At 41.7% G+C, this 16204-nt stretch overlaps 2 protein-coding genes and 1 long non-coding RNA gene across 3 annotated transcripts in view; 1 reads left to right on the top strand and 2 right to left on the bottom strand.

Annotated features, from left to right (window-relative positions):
* Window positions 1-9817, top strand: part of PFKP (phosphofructokinase, platelet) — a gene marked incomplete in the record, with an annotated part of 76401 nt that extends 66584 nt beyond the window's left edge. Inside the window, 6 exon segments of the mRNA XM_027775363.1 lie at window positions 1-112; window positions 2411-2472; window positions 2880-2991; window positions 4527-4626; window positions 8904-9006; window positions 9366-9817. Of these exon segments, the coding sequence (XP_027631164.1) occupies window positions 1-112; window positions 2411-2472; window positions 2880-2991; window positions 4527-4626; window positions 8904-9006; window positions 9366-9516 (640 nt within the window).
* A 1560-nt stretch (window positions 9818-11377) lies between these two features.
* On the bottom strand, window positions 11378-12107 carry LOC106735913 (uncharacterized). The gene is made up of 2 exons (XR_001371095.2): window positions 11611-12107; window positions 11378-11484 (listed from the first exon to the last, which is right to left on the bottom strand). It is a non-coding gene; the product is annotated as an uncharacterized LOC106735913 (long non-coding RNA).
* Window positions 12108-13643: 1536 nt separating this feature from the next.
* PITRM1 (pitrilysin metallopeptidase 1) overlaps window positions 13644-16204 on the bottom strand; it is a 42200-nt gene continuing 39639 nt past the window's right edge. Inside the window, exons 24-27 of the mRNA XM_006141331.3 lie at window positions 16027-16152; window positions 14617-14762; window positions 13877-13979; window positions 13644-13750 (exon numbers count right to left, since the gene is read on the bottom strand). Of these exons, the coding sequence (XP_006141393.1) occupies window positions 13657-13750; window positions 13877-13979; window positions 14617-14762; window positions 16027-16152 (469 nt within the window). The 3' untranslated portion in view covers window positions 13644-13656. The remainder of the gene's footprint in view (window positions 13751-13876; window positions 13980-14616; window positions 14763-16026; window positions 16153-16204) is intronic.

Here is a 16204-nt window from a genome sequence, read left to right as displayed (position 1 = left end):
CATTGAGACCATGGGAGGTTACTGCGGCTACCTGGCCAACATGGGGGGGCTTGCAGCCGGAGCTGATGCCGCCTACATTTTTGAAGAGCCATTTGATATCAGAGATCTGCAGGTACGTAATTGGGGTCAGGCCTCTGTCGGTGCTGTCCACTTCAGTTCGTTCTTTGCTGAATGAAGGCCTGTAGCTGCGTGTGTTTCTTAAGGAACTGGAAGTGGTATCATACAACAAATCTAGTCTTCACACATTTCAGATCATACATCTCACTGGTTCCAGGTCCATTTACTTCCATGTCAGGAGCTCTTTCCAAGGGTGACAATGGATAGATACATGTAAGGGCATCTTTTGTTTCTGAAAACACAAACCTATCTTTTTTTTGTTGTTGTGAATAAATTATTTTGTTGACTGAGTAATGTTTTCCTTAATCCATTTGCAGACATATTCCTGTTTAATGGGATCTAGTACTTTAAGTAGTTTCTCTTAGGCCTTTTGAAACACCTAGCTGTCCCAGGCTTGTGCTGTGCTTGTGGATCTGAGGCTGGAAAGATTTACAGCAGTTAGAATGGCCTTACCAAAGCACTGCTGCCTATTCAAGAGAAGCAGCTATTTTCCATTGCAAGTGTTCAATTTAATTAGGGCAAACACATCCACTGGTGGCTGGAACTGCTGGGGAAAGTAACATGTGCTAAACTATACCTGTGTTGTGGGAGAGGAAAAAAGGTACACATCACCTCATAGAAAACTGCAGGAGCCAAACTTACTGCTTCTCTGCTCTGTGATTTTTTAAAAAGAAAAAAAGAAGTTTAACCATTTTTGTAGATCAATTTTAGGTTCACAGCAAAATTAAGTGGACAGAACAGAGATTTCCCATATGCCCCCAGCCCTCATGCACACTCTCTGAGCCCCCCGCCCCCCCAACCAGAGTGGTACGTGTTACTGTAGATAGACCTCCATGGACACAGCACCACCCAGAGCCCACAGACTGTGTGCACACTCACTGGGTTTTGCCACAACTTCCTTTTTAAAAAAAGCATGCTTTGCCAGAGGTCATATGTACTTGTCAGAGACAGAAAGATGGAAAGAGAAAACTCTTCAGGGGCAGAAGTGAGGGTCATGCCACAATCCTGTCTCCATTTTTACTTTCAGGATTTTGGGCTCGTACACATGTGTACCAGGCATGTTTCTCAAGAAACCAGTCCAGGACTCAAACTGCAAAGTAGGCCATATGGAGTCCAGCCATCTTAATCATCATGCCACCGGCTGGCCCCACGGCATTTGAACTTTAGGTCTCTGATGCCCGATCTGTTATCAAACCGGCAAGAGAGGAGGTCTCTAGTGCTCAGCATCCTGTATTGCTTCGAGGTGAAGGGCTGCTTCAGTCAAGCCCAGCTTCCAGTCTCAGATCCCTCGCCAGCCCAAGCACTGGCTAAGGAAGGAGCAGGTGTTGAGGGAACAAAAGGTAGTTGTGGACTGGAGGGGAGACTGGGACAGGCCTGTGTTGCTGCCTAGTTTCTGTCCCTCTCAGGTGACCCACCTGGATCCTGGCATGGACTCTGTAACACTGACAGGCTGCTAAGCCCCATGTAGAACAGGTGTCAGCAGCTAGGTTACAACTTTAGTGACTGACTTTTCACTGTTACGTGGCTGTTTCTGATCTAGATAAACCAAGTGAAAACACCCCTGGTGTTACGTATCTGTGATAAGGATGCATAAGCTATGAATCGTTTCACATATTGAAGCAATTTTTATACTTCAAAAATCTACCTAAGATAATGGCTCTCAGCACAGTGCAGATGGTGCAGAAATTAAATATGACTGAGAATTGATAGAATGTTAAAATCTTGATTTTGTTTTTTTCTTTTTTAGGATGACTCATTACAAAATTACCTCCCTTTTGAGGTCCTCCTAACATGAAAATAGGGTGTTTCTACACATTCCTTCTTTGAAGATGGTTTTCTTTTCCTTACACAATTTGTGTAAGGGATGAGTCTGTGTTTGCCTTGATCAGAATATGTTCATGAGTATATAATCCGTTTAAGGAACTCAAGAGAAGAGATAAGGAGCAGTAAATATATGTCTATGCATTAGGCAGACACAGAATAAATGGATGTTTTAAGACGGAAACCAATCTATCTTGGAAAGCATTTCTTGGGGAGTTAGGAGTTCACTAAGTATGCCACTCCCCCCCCCCATTATGTACTGCATAATTTTGCTTCGTTCTTGTTGCTGTGGTCATTGTCTACCTGACACATCCTTAGTTGTCTATTGTCTCCCACAAACACATAGCTGTAGGAGCAGCTGCCTTCTCTGCTTCATTAAGTCACTCCGGCAGTTAGAACAGTATAGGACTAGACACACAGTAGATGCTTAATAAGTCTGTTGTCTGATTAATAACAAAATACTCTTTTCTAGTCTAATGTGGAGCACCTGACAGAGAAAATGAAGACCTCCATTCAAAGAGGCCTTGTGCTCAGGTAAAGGGCAGTTATTTCTAATCTCATTTGCACTTTAGACCTTCCTAGCATCTAGAACCTGATAAGCAATCATTTCCTTGCCATGAGACCTACTGACAGAACACAGGACTATGTTGTTAAAAACTGGCTCTCATTTACTAACTCAAAGGGTGATTTTTTATTTAGTTTTGTTTTGGTCTGTTACTTATTAAAGATAACTTCCAATCAGTTCTTTAAGCCCCGACCTTCCTGAAGAAAGGGATTATAAAGTATAGACGGGAGGGAGGGCTTCACAACCTGACCATGGCTGTGGACCGCAGCCCAGGGAGCCCGTGTCCCCTTAGCAGATTGACTCCAGCAGGACCCGTCATCAGGAAGCCCTGCCTACTGCATGGTACATAAGCATGGCTGCTTTGCATTCGTTTCAGAAATGAGAGCTGCAGTGAGAACTACACCACCGACTTCATCTACCAGCTCTATTCAGAAGAAGGCAAAGGCGTGTTTGACTGTAGGAAGAACGTGCTGGGCCACATGCAGCAGGTAGAGCCGACTTCCTCCCTGACCCTGGGTCTTCCCCTCCAGTCCAACAAAACAGAAATGAAGCCATGATTATGTCAAAAAAATTTAGAGTCATTTCTAATTTTAGCCATTTTGAGAAAAAAAAAAAAGGTGTATTTATAATTAAATCTCAAGATGACTGAAAATAACATCTGAACTTTTAAGTCCTATCAAATATCGCCAGCTTTAGGATCCTGTCTCTCAGCTGTGGTATTTTGAGTGTATGGGAATTTTATGGGAAACTATCAACTTTGATGTAGTGACATCAGGCAATTGGAAATATTTAATTCAAATGAAATGCTTCATTAAAGGGCTTAGTAGGAGTCAAAACAGAAATGTCAGACAGGTGGTGCTTTTTTGAGATCTTCATGCAATCAGGCTGATCTGGAAAGTCAGAGAGCACAGCCCTGTTGAAGGGGAGCTGAGAAGTGGTAGTGTGGGGTCCTAGGGCTCCCAGGTCTGTCCCCTTTTCATTGTTACCTCCTGTTCCATGGACTTTATCGAACTTTAAACAAGGATTCACTAGTTTGTATCAAAGGGTTCATGAATCCCATGAAGTTTCATGACGAATTAGGAGGCATATGTGGGTTGTTGTAAAGGTAAGGCCACAGTCGATGTTTAAAGGAAACTGTGACACATCCCACCCCAAAATAAGTTTAAGAAATCCTGATATAAGATTCTAAAATAGGGACCAGCAGATGGTGTTAATGGTTACATCGCCAAACTCCCACATAGTTGACCATGGTTTCAGCTTGAAACTCATGCTGGGCATGTGTACGTGAGAGCCCAAGATCTCTAGAGGAGAATGGAGAAGGGATTGTGGTATGGCCATCCCCCTGAGGATGATTTCTTGCTTTCTGTCTGTCTTGCCAGCAAGTGCATGTGCCCCATAGCAAAAATATCTTAAAAAAAAAAGATTCTAAAATAGTAAGGATTGTTAGTTGATCTATCCGTTGATTAAAACCCTCACCTCACAAGGGAAAGCACTAAGAATCTGAATTCAAGCTGTAGGGATCGCAAATTGGTATTGTTTTGTTGACCCAATTATTTATGGTAAAGAAATATGCAAAAAAACAAACAAAACTGTATTTGTAGTGTGTGGTACAAGTTTGTGTATGGATTTTGTTAAAAATCATTTCTATTGAAACCAGTAGATGGCGTAATGGTTATGTTGCTGGACTCCCACATAGTCAACCATGATTCAAGTCCTGGACCCAACAGCTTAAATTGATGCTGGGCGCGTATGTGCGCATGCCTAAAGTCCCGAGAGGAGAATGGGGGAGAAGAGATTGTGGTGTGGCCATCACCTCTTGGAGAGAAGTAATTTCTCTTTCTGTCTCTCTGTTTCTGTCTCTCCAGTGAGCACACATGCCCTATAGGAAAATACAAAAACAAAAACAAAACAACCCCCCCCCCCAAAAAAAAAAAAAGGAAAATCACTTCTGTCATCTTTTTAAAGACAGTTGGGAAAAATATTGTCAAGTAACTAATATTTCACCTACTTTAACCACCAACAGGGTGGGGCACCATCTCCGTTTGACAGAAACTTTGGAACCAAAATCTCTGCCAGAGCTATGGAGTGGATCACCACAAAACTGAGAGAAGCCCAGGGCAAAGGTAGGAGGTCCTAGGGGAGGACGGCTTCAGCACTGAGAGGCAAGCTGCCTGGCTGGGTGGAGCACCGTTATGTGAAAGAGCATGTTCCTTCTTTTCTGAATTCAGCATCAAGCTGTTTTACTCTTATTTCTGAATGTTGCTATTTCATTACTTAAAAAAGTTATAACTAAATATCATTAATAAGCTTTATCCCTATTTATGAATGATGGGAGGCATTCAAATAATTTAGTAGTGTTCTTAATCTTTATTAGCCAAAAAATTGCTGTGCACATGTTGGACTCTTAGCAAGATTGCAAAATGTGACTTTTATTTGCTCTATTTTTTTTTTTTTTACTACATGGAACTCTTTGGCTGTCTTAAGATATGTATGACTTACTCATTGGTTTATGCACAACTTCTTAAAGGATTGGGAGGTATATAGACTATTTTTCTCCCCCAAGAGCTAACTAAGCAGCATCAACATTTCACTCCCTCCCCACCAGAAGTAACTTCAGGATCTTGTGATAAGTGTTCCCTTGCTTGCTTTTAGAAGCCATTCCCTATGTCTTCCATGACCCTGTTCTTAGCTGGATCAATCTTTGGAGTTCGAGGGGAGGCCTGTAGTGTGCTTCCCTGTGCTGACCGCCTTCCTAAAGCTTGAGGGAGCTCAGCTTGATCATCTGCTGACCCTGGCCTTGGGCGTCCAGTGCTTGCTGACAGTGCTGTGGTGCCGAGGTCCCAGCACATGCATGGGCTTCGCAGGATTAGTTCTCCACACTTTTCACCAATCCATCCCATGGTCACCTGCAGGGGGTACGGCTTCCTGCCTCTCTCTTCTGGACACACGTGAATACCCTGACTTTGTAACTGTTGCCTATTTGGTGGTGAGAGTCTCCTTGTGGCTGTTTCAGAGGCTACACTTCATAAAAACAAGGGAAATGGCAGGTTCGTGTTTTTTGTGAATTGTCCAAGCATTTTGCCTAGTTTTCTAGTGGCTGGTAATTATGTTTGTTGTGTTTTACACGTTAAAAAAAATATAGCTGTATTTTTATTCTGAGTCTCTCGCCAAACACATACTGCGAGAATTTTTCTTTCATCTTGTGATGTCCACACTCATTTTCCGTAAGGCATCTTCTAACAAAATCCTCTTAATTTTAATGTAGCCAGTTAACCAACTATTGTCTTATGGCTTGCATTTTTTTGGTGTTATTAAAATATCCTCTTTTGGGACCAGCAGTTAGCGTAATGGCTATGTCGCTGGACTCCCACATAGTCGACCGTGGTTTGAGTCTCAAACCCAGTGGCTTAAACTCACGCCAGGCACGTGTGCGTGCGTGCCCAAGATCCCGAGAGGAGAATGGAGAAGGGATTGCAGCGTGGCCATCCCCCCCCCCGGGGGTGATTTCTCGCTGTCTCTCTGTCTCTGTCTTTCTGGTGAGCTCACGCGCCCTATAGCAAAAACCTCTCAAAAAAATCCTCTTTTTGCAGTTAGTTCTTTTTTTTCTTTCTTTGGAGAGTTTTTTGCTATAGGGTAGGTGCGCTCACCAGACAGAGAGACAGAGAGACAGAAAGTGAGAAATCACCCCCCAGAGGGGATGGCCACGCTGCAATCCCTTCTCCATTCTCCTCTCGGGATCTTGGGCACGCACGCACACGTGCCTGGCGTGAGTTTAAGCCACCGGGTCCGGGACTCGAACCACGGTCGACTATGTGGGAGTCCAGCGACATAGCCATTACGCTAACTGCTGGTCCCTACGGTTAGTTCTTTAATCCACTTGACATGATGTTTAAGGTCTAATTTCACTTTGTAGCTAATTTGGGTGTCATTTATTGAAAAAGAAACGTTTTTCCCTTCTGCAATATAATTTTCATCCTAGAAACTTCAATATCAATTCATTGGCAGTCAGTCTGACAAATAATCATGATACCTGGCAGGGCAAGCCTTCCACTTGGACTTTCTTGTGTTTTTTTGCTGTCCTTAACCTTTCATACCCTTTTGTGCCACCAACAGAAATAGAATCTAATTTTCAAGGGCTACCAAAATCCCGTTTATCTTTTCTTTTGCTAGGGAGAGAGAGTTGCATTTAATAAATTATTTTGGGGAAAGAATTGACATTTTTGTAATACTTAATTTTCTAATTGATGAATGTTGCGTCTCATATATATTTTGTCCTTTGGTTACCTCTTTATCAAAGCATTGTTTTTTTTTCCCCATAAAGATCTTGCATATCTTTTGGTAGATATAATCTTAGATTCTCAATTTTAAAAATAGATTGTAAATGGTATGTTTAAAAATTGCTGGTGTATAGAAATACAAACAACCCAATATAATTAATTTTTGTAAACGGATCTTGCAATTAATTAAATTTTACACACTTAATTCTATTATTTATAGATTTTTGTTTTTTACATATACACTCATATCATCTCTATATCAGGCCTTATTATTTTTCATTCCTTGATTTTTCACTTTCCTTTTGTGGATGTTTGTGGGTCACTGCAGCAGCTAGTGTCTCTAGCAAACCCTGTAGAGATTCACTGACTTTAGCTCCAAGGTGGGAAAAGGCAATAATTTCACTGTCTCATGACAAACATTCTTTTGAAGTCTTTCTTGCAATCGAGAACAGTCATAGATTCATTATTTGATAAGTATCTTTTTAATCAAAAAAGAATACTGTAATTTATCATTTTTTGGGGCACCAAATGACATGATTATTATAGTCTTCTCCATTAATCTGTTAACACAGTAAATTACTTTCACTGACACTCTAAAGTGAAGACCAGCCTTGAGTTCCTGGGACAAAATCAACTGTCCTAACCTGGTGTTTCCTTCTCTGCTAGTTATGATCTGTAGATTTCTTTTTTTAAGTTTCCTATCTTTTTTTCCTAGTTACATGTGGACTATAATTCTTCTGAAGCATTTTTAAAAAGTTAATTAATTTACATTCATTCTCTGATCTGCAGATTTTGTGTGCAGGCTTTTGGCTTCAGTGATTGTGAGCATTTGCTAGGATTTTCCCCTCTAATACTGCTCTTGTCAGGTGTTGGGGTTGAGCAGGTGTCAGCTGAGGGGATGCCCCTCAGAAATCATTTGTACAAGGTGGGAAAGTTTTGTTTTGCTTTTCAGATTCTTGGTAGGTCCTTCCTGTGAACTTTCCATCCAAATCTCCAGTTTCCTTTCAAGAAAGATTTGACTGCTAAAATAATTTTGCTATTCACACTTGTAAAACTATTTGTTTCCTCTTCAGTTTTCAAGTTACACTTTCTAAAAAATGTTTGGTTCATCTAAATTTTCAAAGCCATTGGAATGAAATTTTTCATGCACCTGTTTTAATTTTAATGCCAGTAATATGTGTATTTCCCATTCCTTCCTGATATCAGCTACTTGTGCCAATATCTATCTCAACTTGCTCAGTTTTCTTGATCAACATACCAGGTTTGTGTTTTTATTAGGGCAAAGCATACAAGAGAGGTCTTAAAAAGTTCATGGGAAATGCCTATTTTGAAAAAACTGCATGCATGAATTTTCTAAATTTTCTTATACCAAAATGAATTCCCACTTTGATTTTTCTAAACATTTTGATGTATCCTTATAAAATTTCCACTGTCTGTTAGTCTACAAAAACAGTGATGTTAATAGTTTCAACCTAATTTTAGTCCTTCCAAAAAACTGACTTTGGCTCTCCTTGTTATTAATCGTTTGTTTTCTACATCAACTACTTTCTGTGTTTTCCTTCTTTTCCTTATTTGGATGCTTTTCTCATTAACTTTCAGCTTCTTGTAGTGAGTACATCATGATATGCATAAGTTTCTTATAGTTAACTCAAGTCTGTCTTTCTGCACTCAATTTTCCTAGTAGTATCTAATGAAATATTTCATCACCACTATTAAAAAAAAAAAAAAAGAAAGAAAGTGACTGTATGAAACAAGGGAAATAGCAGCAGGAGCCTCTCTTCTCGCCAAATCCTGAGAAGCCTGATAGGCCACAGCTCTGAGTGCAGAGCTACACTGGGAGTGTGAGGGCCCTGGCCTTCTGAACACTGGTCTTGTGATGAGAGCTGGTTCTCAGATGCAATCCATATGCCCGAGAACTGCCAGGTGTACTTGTCAGAACTGGGAATCCCTAGCTCCCCTCAGAGTGGTTCTAGGAGCCTCAACTCCTCTCTCACCAGGCAGTCTTGCGCCTTGAAGATGGTTAACTGTCCTCGTCTCACCTTTCCCACCTTGATATGACTTTGTATCTACCTTTTTCAATATAAGTCATTAGTTCTTGGATCTGTTTTTCTAAACTTTTATAGGAAGAAAATTTGTTAATGATGACTCCATTTGTGTGCTGGGAATAAGCAAAAGAACCCTCCTTTTCCAACCTGTAGCAGAGCTGAAGAAGGAAACGGATTTTGAGTAAGTCAGTGAAATCCTTGTTAGGTCTAAATCTCATCACCATTAGAAGGAAGGAACCATGGGAGTCATGAGGACCGGGGCCTGGAGCTGCCTCAGAAACTGTGAGCAACTCACGCACGCTAAGGAGCACGTCAGCTTTTCTAGAGCCAAGTTAAGGCATACAAGACTTTCAGAAGTAGAGTTTCTAGAAATATAAAGTTTCATTTGACCTATGAAAATTATCATCTAGAGCTTATTCGGTCAGCTCCCCACAAACCCTATCTTCTCTGGCAAGACTGTTTCCTGCTGGTCCAGCAGGTCAGTGCAGCAGCCAGAAGTCACAGCAGAGGGTACTTACTGCTGTTCTTTCTTCTTCATAGGCACAGAATTCCCAAAGAACAGTGGTGGCTGAAACTGCGGCCCCTCATGAAGATCCTGGCCAAGTACAAGGCTAGCTACGACGTGTCTGACTCGGGCCAGCTGGAGCATGTGCATCCCAGCAGCGACCACGGAGAGCCTGCGGCCATCTGAGCTCCTCGTGCCTGCCGGCCACAGCAGACCACACGCGGGCCCAGGGAGGCCTGGAACTTACTGTGGACCGTCCTGTTCATAACATTTAAGTTATTTATCAGCACTTTACGCAAGTATTGTTGACCAAGTATTGCTGACGTTAATACCTAATCAGTGAGCACTGTCACTGATGTCATTCCTATCCCCCATCAGACCCTACAGACCTGTCTCATCTCGGTGAGAGATGCCCACTGTGCCTTGTATTCATCTCGTGCTTTGACATGTGCGTATCTAGGAGAATTAAACATTGTTTAAGTCGCCAGTAGGACTCAGTGCTTTTATTTTTTATATAGGATTTAAAATGTCAGACACCATGAGTAGCTGCCAAAGGTTTTCGCGGCATTCTGTGGGCAGAAATTGGCAACATTATTTTAATTTATAATTTTTAAATATTTTTTTAGTTTTTGCTAGAGGGTGGGTGCACTCACCAAAGAGACAGAGAGAGAGAACTCACTCCCAGGGGGGCTGACCACACTGTAATCTCTTCTCTTCCACTGTCGTCTTGGGATTTTGAGAGCATACATGCACATGTGCCTGGCATGATTTTCAAGCCACCGAGTCCAGGACTCAAACCGTGCAGTCAGTCACATGGGATCTGTTACCTTAACCTCCATGCCACTTGTTGGCCCTCAGAAAAAATATTTTTATAGGGATCACTGAAAGATGTGAGTAAAAGTCTACAGGAGAGAAAAAAGAAAATGCTGACATATGGTAAATACATAACATTAAGTGAACATGGGATCCCATCAGCTCCTGCTGGGCTGGGACCCAGTACTATTCACATCCACTTTTAAAAATGAGATGAGATTTAGACTTCAGAATAAAAAAATGTGAGCATGTGCCTCAAGGATTAGGGAATCTTACACACTCTTGACTTCAATCTTATCTGCATACTGGAAATCCCACCAGGTGAATTTTCAAAACATTCTGATGCCTAGACCCTCTTTCAGACCAAGTCTAGTCCTTGCAGGCCTTGCTAGCACACTTGAAGGTTCTCAGTGCACGCACCCAGGGACAACAGTAGCATTAGGCATTAGCCTGTCATGCTAAGGGGTCCACATTCTACAGGGAAAAGTGGTTCTGCCTCTCAGATCTAGTCTCCAAAGTAACACCCAGATATCTGCACACCAGAAACAGGGAAGAGTTGCACAGAAAAATGGTGGATGATTAAAAATACTGCTAAGTTCTGTTCGGGAAATCCAAGGATGGAGCTCGTAGTAAGAAGGCTCAAGATAAACTCACATTAATGAACTGAATTACATCATTCCTAGTTCCAATACTGATTTCCACTGAGCAGCTCTGTCTGGCTCGTACTCATTAGGGAGTCTTTCCCACAGGTCCCTGATGTAATCACATATTTTATGAATCAAGGTAGGCTCGCCGGAACACACTTTTTACTTTTCCTGTTACTCATTCGTTTTCTAGTAAAGATCCTCAGGTATTACTTCAGCAAAACGTCATTAAAAGTAAGACGAATGTACAGGAGTGCAGACTTGCCTTTTATTTTTTAATTTTTGAAATAGATGTACTAAGACTAATAAGATAAAATATGCATTTATGTTGCTTTAAAATTCTAATCCATCTTTGGCATTTAATACATGATTATGTCAATTAATTTCTTCATGATCACAACATTCCCTTCTTCAATATAGAACAGTTCTGACTTGCTAGTGAAAATCTTTGGGAAAATTTTAAGACTGATGTAATAAAGATTTTTGAAAAAAGCACTTACATTTCTGACCTTCCAAATTAGCTCAGAGACTTAATGTTTAGGAGCCTATATGTATTCAGATTCAGCTAAGTTACTAAGCACAGTCAGAAATACTCATGACCAGTTATTTTATTATCCATGATGGGTCCTTTGCAATCTTTGCATTCTCAGGTCCAAGTAGAGCCAAACCATGCGTGCTCTTCCCAACACCGAGGTACCTGGAAGGAAGACAGACAGCAAATCAGGGCCATTCTTTATGTTAAAGAATTTCTGTAGGTAAACAGTTTTCTCACTCCTGACTCTCATTCTCTCCCTGAGCAGGGAGCCTCACTACACTCACTCACTTGTTGCTCACAGCGGTGAGTTTGTCGTGGCTGACAGCGAAGAGCTGCTCCCTGTGCACCTGCTTCATCTCATCCGACAGGCCGTACAGGAAGTGGTCCATTCCTACAAGTTAAACCACAGGTACACATGCAGCGGCACACTCCGACTCCATCCATCTCACTGAGAGGCTGACACTGTCACACGTCCCTTCACGGACATATTTCAACTAAGGGAGGTGTAAATGAAGCTTCATGATCAAACTTTGACCCCTTACACCAACCTCCACCCCGAGTCTGGAAAACACATCTCCCACCAATTTCCACTTTGGGAGTGAGGGTAAGGATGCTGTCAGGGCCATGCAAGGCTGATCACACTTGAGTAAAACCTCAGTTTTACATAGTGAGATGGCCATTCTCATTCCATGTCAAGATGTCCTCCTTCAAACCTGCCTGGCAGGCCAGACATTTAACCCTAGTGGTATCAGATCATTCAAGTTCTGAAATGATACAATTCAATTTTTGAAATAGCAAATATCAAGGCATTCTTGCCCAGGTATCTAGAAACATTATTTCATTCTGTGGGCAGAAATTGGCAACATTATTTTAATTTATAATTTTTAAATATTTTTTTAGTTTTTGCTAGAGGGTGGGTGCACTCACCAAAGAGACAGAGAGAGAGAACTCACTCCCAGGGGGGCTGACCACACTGTAATCTCTTCTCTTCCACTGTCGTCTTGGGATTTTGAGAGCATACATGCACATGTGCCTGGCATGATTTTCAAGCCACCGAGTCCAGGACTCAAACCGTGCAGTCAGTCACATGGGATCTGTTACCTTAACCTCCATGCCACTTGTTGGCCCTCAGAAAAAATATTTTTATAGGGATCACTGAAAGATGTGAGTAAAAGTCTACAGGAGAGAAAAAAGAAAATGCTGACATATGGTAAATACATAACATTAAGTGAACATGGGATCCCATCAGCTCCTGCTGGGCTGGGACCCAGTACTATTCACATCCACTTTTAAAAATGAGATGAGATTTAGACTTCAGAATAAAAAAATGTGAGCATGTGCCTCAAGGATTAGGGAATCTTACACACTCTTGACTTCAATCTTATCTGCATACTGGAAATCCCACCAGGTGAATTTTCAAAACATTCTGATGCCTAGACCCTCTTTCAGACCAAGTCTAGTCCTTGCAGGCCTTGCTAGCACACTTGAAGGTTCTCAGTGCACGCACCCAGGGACAACAGTAGCATTAGGCATTAGCCTGTCATGCTAAGGGGTCCACATTCTACAGGGAAAAGTGGTTCTGCCTCTCAGATCTAGTCTCCAAAGTAACACCCAGATATCTGCACACCAGAAACAGGGAAGAGTTGCACAGAAAAATGGTGGATGATTAAAAATACTGCTAAGTTCTGTTCGGGAAATCCAAGGATGGAGCTCGTAGTAAGAAGGCTCAAGATAAACTCACATTAATGAACTGAATTACATCATTCCTAGTTCCAATACTGATTTCCACTGAGCAGCTCTGTCTGGCTCGTACTCATTAGGGAGTCTTTCCCACAGGTCCCTGATGTAATCACATATTTTATGAATCAAGGTAGGCTCGCCGGAACACACTTTTTACTTTTCCTGTTACTCATTCGTTTTCTAGTAAAGATCCTCAGGTATTACTTCAGCAAAACGTCATTAAAAGTAAGACGAATGTACAGGAGTGCAGACTTGCCTTTTATTTTTTAATTTTTGAAATAGATGTACTAAGACTAATAAGATAAAATATGCATTTATGTTGCTTTAAAATTCTAATCCATCTTTGGCATTTAATACATGATTATGTCAATTAATTTCTTCATGATCACAACATTCCCTTCTTCAATATAGAACAGTTCTGACTTGCTAGTGAAAATCTTTGGGAAAATTTTAAGACTGATGTAATAAAGATTTTTGAAAAAAGCACTTACATTTCTGACCTTCCAAATTAGCTCAGAGACTTAATGTTTAGGAGCCTATATGTATTCAGATTCAGCTAAGTTACTAAGCACAGTCAGAAATACTCATGACCAGTTATTTTATTATCCATGATGGGTCCTTTGCAATCTTTGCATTCTCAGGTCCAAGTAGAGCCAAACCATGCGTGCTCTTCCCAACACCGAGGTACCTGGAAGGAAGACAGACAGCAAATCAGGGCCATTCTTTATGTTAAAGAATTTCTGTAGGTAAACAGTTTTCTCACTCCTGACTCTCATTCTCTCCCTGAGCAGGGAGCCTCACTACACTCACTCACTTGTTGCTCACAGCGGTGAGTTTGTCGTGGCTGACAGCGAAGAGCTGCTCCCTGTGCACCTGCTTCATCTCATCCGACAGGCCGTACAGGAAGTGGTCCATTCCTACAAGTTAAACCACAGGTACACATGCAGCGGCACACTCCGACTCCATCCATCTCACTGAGAGGCTGACACTGTCACACGTCCCTTCACGGACATATTTCAACTAAGGGAGGTGTAAATGAAGCTTCATGATCAAACTTTGACCCCTTACACCAACCTCCACCCCGAGTCTGGAAAACACATCTCCCACCAATTTCCACTTTGGGAGTGAGGGTAAGGATGCTGTCAGGGCCATGCAAGGCTGATCACACTTGAGTAAAACCTCAGTTTTACATAGTGAGATGGCCATTCTCATTCCATGTCAAGATGTCCTCCTTCAAACCTGCCTGGCAGGCCAGACATTTAACCCTAGTGGTATCAGATCATTCAAGTTCTGAAATGATACAATTCAATTTTTGAAATAGCAAATATCAAGGCATTCTTGCCCAGGTATCTAGAAACATTATTTCAAGGTTAGTATTTAAGTTGTCAAATATGAAAATTGTATTACAAAGGGAAGGCAGGAAGATGGGGAGGAACAGAAATAGCTCGCCGCTTCTGTCCACATATGTAAGAAGGCAGGTAACTCAGAAACTGCGGGGCTTGGGGCGCTCCGTCTGGTAGCAGCACACATCAGGCCTTATCATACTCAAAATACCTTTGTCTGAAGGAGCAACGGGGGCATCTACAGCAGAGAAAACAGAAAGTTTCGCCTCATCAATGTCCTGCTGTGTGAATTTTCCAGACTTAGCCCAGTCGACAGCCTTTGCAAAAGATTGGAGTGTTTCTATTGAATTTGGATCCCTAGGAAACCCAAGCATATTACCAATGGAAAAATTAGTAACATTCATGTGTGGACTGAACAGTTCTTCAACGCTCTATTTGGTAACAGCTCTACTTTAACACTTCACGGTTCAGACAGCCCATTGCAAGGTTCTTACTCTGCAGAAACCAAAAAAGGACCACATATGCCCTTCGACATACCCTCCCCCTCTAGTAGACACGTAGCCTATCTGCCCAATTGCCACCTATTATTTAAGGGCACCTCCCGGTGATTTCATCAGGAGGCGAAGTCATGTTGGAGGAGGGAAGGTGAAGTGATATAAAATATAAGACTCATGTGGAAAGGAAAGAAAGATTAAACAAAAACCCCCACTCTCCTAGACATACCTGGAGTATCGAGAAATTACCTAGAGGTGGGGCAGTTCTGAGATCCTTCCCCTGGCCTACATGGAAAGTGCTACTGGCCCATTATGTGCACTGACTCAGTACTGGACACACCTCATTGTGAACTGCTTCGCCGTCCTTCCCTAAACACACCTGGTGTGTGTCACCGTCTTTGAAGTAGTGGGGAGCAAGAGAGAATTACGTCTGAATAGCAACAAATAACCTGCTTTTTTCTTAAGGTATCAAAATGGCTGTCTTCAGGTAGTGGGGCCACAGAAAATTAAGAATAAATAAAAGGCTAACAGTCATATGTCTATGAAAGCCTAGTAACATTAGGTCTCTAAAATAAGTTCGGAAAGCTCTCAGACTGTATTCTACCTAAACATACTAGTTATCAAACCAGGATTTATTTAAGGCAAATGTTTCCTGTTATACTGTATTCGCTAATCCGGCAACAGAAAGGATATTGCAGGGTGTGGTTAAGTGTCCAGGAAGTGGGAGGAAAAGTGGAAACCACTTTTCTTTTCCAAAGTTCACATCAATATATAAAGTAATGACATCTGATAATAGAACCAACGACTGTTAGTAAGATGATGTGTATGAAAGAAAAACTCACCTGGGACCAGCAGTTAGCATAATGGCTATGTCGCTGGACTCCCATGTAATTGACCGTGGTTCGAGTCCCAGCAGCTTAAACTCATGCCAGGGGCGTGTGAGTGCGTGCCCAAGATCCCAAAAGTAGAATGAAGGAGAAGGGATTGCTGCATAGCCCCCCCCACCCCGGGTGTGATTTCTCACTTTCTGTCTCCCTGTCTCTGTCTTTCTGGCAAGTGCATGCACCCTACAGCAAAAACTTCTCTAAAAAAAGAAAAAAAGAAAAAAAGAAAAAAGAAAAACTCACCTGTAGGAGTAAAAAGTAAAAATTCCACTGTGGCTGAGTTTAGCTCCTCCACCGTAAGCACCCCCTTTTTCTCGAATTTCTGTATGCAAGAATTTAGCAGTCATCAAACGTGCAAGGATCTTAAGACTGAAATTATTAAAAAATGCAAGTTAAAAACAATGGAAATTGTTTATATATA

Source organism: Tupaia chinensis, unplaced genomic scaffold (genome assembly GCF_000334495.1).
Source record: "Tupaia chinensis unplaced genomic scaffold, TupChi_1.0 Scaffold000052_1, whole genome shotgun sequence".
In the NCBI taxonomy this organism is placed as follows: Eukaryota; Metazoa; Chordata; class Mammalia; order Scandentia; family Tupaiidae; genus Tupaia; species Tupaia belangeri.
Note: the sequence above shows the minus strand (reverse complement) of the source record. Positions and strands in the feature narration are given on the sequence as shown.